General features: G+C 41.5%; 1 protein-coding gene across 2 annotated transcripts in view; it reads left to right on the plus strand.

The window, feature by feature from the left end:
- Positions 1-7,570, plus strand: part of hspbap1 (hspb associated protein 1) — an 82,689-nt gene that overhangs the window by 13,806 nt on the left and 61,313 nt on the right. For both annotated transcript variants that reach the window (XM_043694265.1, XM_043694264.1), the window contains exon 3: positions 4,082-4,266. In XM_043694265.1, the coding sequence (XP_043550200.1) occupies positions 4,082-4,266 (185 nt within the window). The remainder of the gene's footprint in view (positions 1-4,081; positions 4,267-7,570) is intronic.

Here is a 7,570-nt window from a genome sequence, read left to right on the forward strand (position 1 = left end):
GGCTAATGTTCAAAAACATTTCTGGTGGCCTGGATGCACAAAGATGGGGTTAACTTTCACTGTACATGGATGTGGAAAGCTCCTTTGGGGCCTTGGATGGAGGTGAGGGAGGAGGTGTGGGCGCTGGTTTTACAGTTCCTGCGGTGGCAGGGGAAGGTGCCAGGATGGGAGGGTGGGTCGTAGGGGGGCGTGGACCTGACCAGGTAGTCACGGAGGGAACGGTCTTTGCGGAAGGTGGGGAGGGGTGGGGAGGGAAATATATCCCTGGTGGTGGGGTCTGTTTGGAGGTGGCGGAAATGTCGGTAGATGATTTGGCCGACATTTCCGCCGCATAAACCAAATCATCCACCGACATTTCCGCCACGGACCAGCTTTTATAGGCACAGTATTTACATGTCTGTTCCAATTCAATTTCTATTTAATGGTAACCCTAAGAATGTTGATTGTAAGGGATTCAGAGATGGTGATGGTCTTGAATGTCAAGGTGCAATGATGGGATTCTCCAACTTGTTGGAGCTAATCATTGCCTGGCTGTTGTGTTACTTACTACTTGTCAGCCCAGCTCTGAGAGTTAACCAGGTCTTGTTGCATGGGCTTGCACATCTAAGGAGTTGTGAAATTTGCTGAAGATTTGCAATCATTAGAGAAAATCCCCTTTTAGCTTAGGCTGCAGGGAACATTATTGATGAAGCAGTGATGATGTTTAGGCTAAGCATACCCCCCGAGGAGCATCTCAGCGATGTCCTGGGGCTGAGATGATTGGCCTCCAACAACCAAAACCATTTTCCTTTGTGTTAGGTATTACTCCAACTAATGTTCCTACTAATTCTCCTCTTCTGCGCAGACCTCCAAAGTCTGTGTGCAACAGAGACTTATAGAACCAGAAGTCAATGCTGTGAATGGTGTTGGTAAAACATGATATGCATGGACTCATAATTGTTGAGCTAACCTTGTCCTTCAAGAAAATAATGAATTAGGGCGCACAGTTCAGTGCCATGGGAAAGTTTAGCCTTGGTATCAGTTAATATTATGTAAAGAAAAGGATGATTTGTGTGATGCATTAATTGAAACAGGATTTGTAGGGAAGGTTTAATAAAAACACAATGACCCTTTAGGATAACCATAGTTGATGAGGCGTACCTCCTTTAGCAAATGGCTATGGTCTGACTAATACAGAAAATGAAACAATACCTCAATGTGATTTTGATGCCATTTGCTCTTCACATGCTATTCTGCCTGAATAGATAATGAAACTGCACAAAGCTGAAAAGTATGAGCTGGGAAGGAACAAGCTTAACTAATGTCTGTACATGTAGTTAAATATCAGTTACTTCATCAATATCTTTATAGTATCCAAATTTTCTGACCCATTGAATGAGAAAGCTGGGCTGTAATTTTCTATGGTTTTAATAGAAATCAGGAACAGCACTATATTAATTTTGGCAAATGGCTGTATTTCATGTGTTTCCTTGTGAATTTTGTGCTTATGAAGGCAAGGGATAATAATAGGGAGGAAGTTAACCTTTAATATGTTGAGCACAGGTTAGATTAAGTTTAGCATCAGCCAGGCCAGAATATTCATTTTTCTTCAAAACGCAGAGGTGGCATTACACACTTCAGGAGCCGGTGGAACTCGAAACCAGGTGTCCTGGCTCAAAAGTAGGGAAATGACCACTGTGCCACAAGAACCGTCAGAATGTTAACATAGTACAGGGTTAACCTCAAACACTTAAATTGGCTTGAAGGTAGGAAACAGAGGGTGGTGGTGGAAGGTATTTTTTGGACTGGAGGCATGTGACCAATGGTGTGCCGCAAAAATCTGTGCTGCGTCCATTGCTTTTTGTCATTTATGTAAAACAAAATTGATGTGAATATAGAAGGAGTGATTAGTAAGTTTGTAGATGACACTAAAATTGGTAATGTAGTCAGCAGTGAAGGTGATCATCTCAGAGTACAACTTAATCAGTTGGGCCACTGGGCTGAGGAGTGGCAGATTTAATTTAGCTAAATGTGTTGCATTTGGGTAGGCCAAATCAGGGCAGGACTTCCCACACTTAATGATAGGATCCTGGGGAGTGTTGCCGAGCAAAGAGACCTTGGAGTGCAGGTTCATAGTTCCTTGAAGATGGAGTGGATGGGGTAGTGAAGAAGGCATTTGGTATACTTCTCTTTATTGGTCAGTGCATTAAGTAGAAGAGTTGGGATGTCATGTTGCAGCTGTAGAGGACGTTAGTTCGGTCACTTTTGGAGTACTGCGTTCATTTCTGGTCACCCTGCTATAGAAAAGATGTTGTTAAACTTGAAAGGGTACAGAAAAGATCTTTGAGAATGTTCCAGGGTTGAAGGGTTTGAGCTATAGGGAGAGGCTGAGACTATTTTGCCTGAGGGGTGAAGTTATAGAAGTTTATAAAATCATGAGGGACATGGATAGGGTGAATAGGCAAGTTTTTTTCCTCCCCAGGACAGGGGAGTCCAAAACTAGAGGATATTGGTTTAAGGTGAGAGGAGCAAGATATAAAAGGAACGTAAGAGGCAACATTTTCACAGAGATGGTGGTGCCTGAATGGAATGAGCTGCCAGAGGAAGTGGTGGAGGCTGGTACAATTTCAACACTTGAAATGCAGTTGGATGGATATTTGAATAGGAAGGGTTTGGAGGGATATGGGTCAAATGCTTGTAAATGAAATTAAACAAATCTAGGATATCTGATCGACATGGACGAGTTGGACTGAAGGATCTGTTTCTATGCTGTACGTTTCTTAGACTCTATGACATGTTTTCTGTTCCATAAGAGTACCTGTAACGTTTTTATTCCAAGCCATCCTGTGAACTCTCTGAATGATACTGGCAGAATACAGTATCAATACAGAATTAGAGATGGTTGTGCCTCGATGTTCAGTTGGGATGCCACTGAAATTGCCCAAATTCATTTTAACAGGTGGATATGAACAACCTACCTCCTGCCTTTTAAAAGAAACTCAATATCAAATACATTAAATTGGATGCTAATTAAATTCACACTGAGAATTCAACATATTCTCTATGTTTTAACATTCTCTTGTGTAATTCAGTGGCATGCCAATTTGCTGCAGCGTTATCTGTCAGTTGTTTAACAAGTGTAAAATTTTGTGTGCTATCATAGCAAGTGATCTTGAAGTGTCCACTTAGTAAAGACTAATCTATTTAAATCTGCGTGCCTCTGTTGACCTCTCTTTCTGTGACATTCAGTCTGCCTTTTAAATAGTTTCTTGTCAACAGACCCAAGGGTATTTTTTGTAATGTGGCTCTCTATTCTATTTTAATGATGCATAGCACATTTTCACTTACCTCTTTCCAAATGTTAAGTATTCTGCTGTTAATACACAAGCTGACATCTGAGCACTGTCATTTAATAAGCTCTTGCTCCAGATACTGAAGAACATTAACTGACTTTTTTTTGTGATGCGATGGTTTAAGATGTGCTGCAGGATATAATATATCTGAAAAACACTGGTATTTCGACACTATGAAACTTACTGGTTTAACACCGTTGTGGAGTGTTATTTTGTATTCCAAAACACAATTTGTATTTGTGTGCAAAAACAAGATTTCAATAAGCAAGTCATTAATTGATGGAACAGAAGCAGGAGAGAGAGAGAGACAATAAAAGTAATTAGTAGTAATGAATTCAAATGCAAATTAGATGGATATCTTATAGAAAAATCACACTTTGGGGTGCAGTATGTCAGTAGTTTAAGATATAATCTGTCAGAAATGTCATTCATTTACAGTAACAGGTGATTTTGCTTTTACAGATTCCCAATTTTATCTGACTGGATGTTTTCTTGCCTTTCTATGTGTATTGCAGTGCTTCATTGAGATTTATTGATATGATTAGCCATCAGTTTTAGTTTTCATTGTACCATGTGACAACGTAGAAGGAGACCTAACAATGCTCATTTTATGTTGTTTTACAATTCCTACTTCATCAATTAAAATGGCCATATAATTTGCAAAAATGTAATGCACAGTTCGCTCAGCAAACAATGATAGGGCTGCTTTCCTACACACAACTGGCAACTTAATTGTGTGTCTTTCCTAGTTCCTCAGTTTGAAACACACTGTGAGTACATACAGGCCACTCTGCAGGAGTTCTTAGACTGGCTTCATGATGAATCCGACGACTCAACTGGACAATTCGCTGCTTTCCCTCGTTCTCGGTATTGGGGCTATTGTGATTACAAGTACGTCGCCATGATCTTCAAAGAAAAGGCTGAGGTCTTCCAGGTAACCAAACAGTTCAGAGTATAAAACAAAATATTGCGCATGCTGAAGATCTGAAACAAAAACTGAAATTGCTGGGGAGACTCAGCAGGTCTGACAGTGGAGTGATGGCTAATTATATGAATAATCGAGAGTGTGGTGCTGGAAAAGCACAGCAGATCAGTCAGCGTCTGAGGAGCAGGAGAATCGATGTTTCGGGCAAAAGCCCTTCATCAGGAATGAGGATTATATCAATAATCATATCTGTGGAGAGAAATCAGAGTTAACATTTCAAGTCCACTGACCCTTCAGAACTAGTCTTGCTTGATATCGAAATGTTCCCTGCGAAATTAGTACCTATTAGTTTTCATGTTTTGTAATTGCTGTTTGCTGTCTCAGTTGGACATATTTCACGACTTTTCAAAAAAGGGGGACCTTTCCCTGATGCTTCAACTGATATCCTTTAAACAGTATCAGGCAAAATAGATTATCTGAGGAAGGGTCACTCGACCCACAACATTAACTCTGATTTCTCTCTACATATGCTGCCAGACCTGCTGACGTTTCTGTTTTTGTTTCTGATTTACAGCGTCCACCGTTCTTTTGCTTTTTTTTTAAACCAATTATCTGGTTAGTATCACATTGCTGCTTGTGGGAAATTGCTTGTGCAAATTGGCTGCTTTGTTTTCCACAATGTAAATTACTTCAGATCAGTACTTGGAAGTGGTTTGGGAGTTCCTGAGTTTGTGAAAGACATTATGTAAATGCACTCAATAAAATCTGGAATAGAAAGCTGATCTAATGACAACCATTCCAGGACAAAGCAAACTGCTTGATTGGTACTCCATCCACCACCCTCACCATTCATTTAATTTAATGCCGATGCATAGTTGTATACATGCAACTTGTAATGGTACATACTATAGTAACCAACCAAAGCTATTTCGCCAGCACCTTCCAAAACTGAGACCTCCAACGTCTAGAAGGTTAAGAATGTCAGATTGATTAATGGTCAATAACCACCACATTGCAAGTTCCCCTTCAAGCCACATGCCTTCCTGACTTGGAAGCAATTCATTGTTCCTTCACTGTTGCTGGGTCAAAACCCAGAAATTCCCTTAAAAGTGTTGCTATATCCCAAGGACTGCAGCAGATCAAGAAGGCAGCTCACCACCATGGTCTCCACGGGAAATAAAAAAGATCAATGAATGCAAGCCTAGCCCAAGATGTTGCTATCCCGTGAAAGAGTTTAAGGAAATGTTTTTTTAAAAAAATCATCTGGTTCACCGATGTCCTTCAAGTCTGACCTACATATGACTCCACATGCATAACTATGTGATTGATTCTTAAATGTCCTCTGAAATGGCCTAACAAGCCATTCAGTTGTTTCAGAAGTGTGACAAAGTTGAAATTGAGAAATAAAACTGGGCAGACCATCCTGCATTGACCGAGGCACCAGAAATGACAATCCTTGTCAACCTTGCAATTCCTTCTTGCTAATCGAGACAGCTGTTCCACAGACTAGTCAAGCAACAGTCTTACTAAGTTATACTCTCAAGAATTATACTTTACATATTTTAGCTAATACCATTGCCATCCTTGAGTATGTTCTGTAGCACTAAATGTGACACAACAATGGTATGCAAAAAGGATGGAGTTGCCTTGAGAGTCCTGAACATTGACTCCAGATTCCATAAAGTCTTAAGGCATCAGATCAAACACTGGCAAGAAAACCTCTCGTACCACATGCTTGTCCCCTTGGCTGATGAATCAGTCTTCCTCATATTGAACATTACTTGGAGGCAATACGGAGGGTGGTAAGAGTGCAAAATGACTTAGTGTTGCTCGATAGTGCCACTGCTGACGAATTCCAAAAACACAACTGAGAGACTTACTCTGTGGTCGGTGGTGTGGGAACCAACAAAAGAGAAAAATTCATTGATTTTGTCCTCACTGACTGACTTGTTGCCGATGTCTGTCCCGAGCAGTATCTGTCGGAGTGATTTTAGCACAGTCATTGGGAGACTCAGTCACATCTTGACACTACCATTGTGCCCAAAGGGACAAACTTAGAACTGACCTAGCAACTCAAAACAGAGAATCCAAGAAATGCTGTGAGCCATCAGCGCAGTAATCAACCACAGTATAATGCAAGTTAGCTCTCTGAGCTTGAAGGTTTGGTTTCAGACATATCATCACCATGCTAAGTAACATCATCAGTGAGGGTCTCTGGTGAACCGCTGGTAATATGTCCTGCCTCTCTATTTATAGGTCTTGGTTCCTTCAGGTGGATGATGTCATTTCCGTTTTTCTTTTCGAGGGGAGGTACATGTTACCTAGTATGGTGATGAAATGTCTGAAAACAAACCTTCAAGCTCAGCGAGCTAACCTAAATACTTATCAATCTGAGCTCTAAATTTTCTCAAAAATCACTAATCGACCACAATCTCAAGGCCAGGCATATACTCAGCTCTGTCACCACCATCACAGTGGGAGATGAACATTTGTTCAACCAAGTGGATAGAAGGACATACCAGGATCTGTACCAGACATAACATTAAGGAATCAACATGTTAAAGCTACTCAAACAGGATTGACTGCATGCAATAGATATGAGTAAGGGATGCCACAACTAGTCGGTCAGGCTGAAACTCTGCAATCCTGCCACAGCCAATCATAAATGGTGATGGACAATTAAACAGAGGAGAGGGCTCCACAATTATCCCCATCCCCGAGGATGGGGCCTTGATACATAAGTGTGAAAGACAAGCCTGAAGTATTTGTGTCCTCCTTCACCCAAAAATAACATGTAAATGTTTTGGATCAGCTTCCTCTTGAGGTCTTCAGCCAATTTGATTCACTGGCTGAAAGCACTGGATACTGAAAAGGCTGTAGACCCTGACAACATTCTGGCAATACTACTGACATCCTGTGCTTCAGAATTAGATGTGCCCCTCACCAGCTGTTCCAGTACAGCTACAACACTGGCTTCTATCCAACAATGCCAAAGATTGCCCAGGTGCGTCCTGGCTATAATAAGCAGTACAAATCCAAATTGGCTAATTACTGCCTTAGGAGAAAGTGAGGACTGCAGATTCTGGAGATCAGAGCTGAAAATGTGTTGCTGGAAAGGCGCAGCAGGTCAGGCAGCATCCAAGGAGCAGGAGAATCGATGTTTCGGGCATGAGCCCTTCTTCAGGAATGAGGAGAGTGTGCCAAGCAGGCTAAGATAAAAGGTAGGGAGGAGGGACTTGGGGGAGGGGCGTTGGAAATGCGATAGGTGGAAGGAGGTCAAGGTGAGGGTGATAGGCCGAGTGGGGGTGGGGAC

The sequence above is a fragment of the Chiloscyllium plagiosum genome, chromosome 7 (genome assembly GCF_004010195.1).
Source record: "Chiloscyllium plagiosum isolate BGI_BamShark_2017 chromosome 7, ASM401019v2, whole genome shotgun sequence".
In the NCBI taxonomy this organism is placed as follows: domain Eukaryota; kingdom Metazoa; phylum Chordata; class Chondrichthyes; order Orectolobiformes; family Hemiscylliidae; genus Chiloscyllium; species Chiloscyllium plagiosum.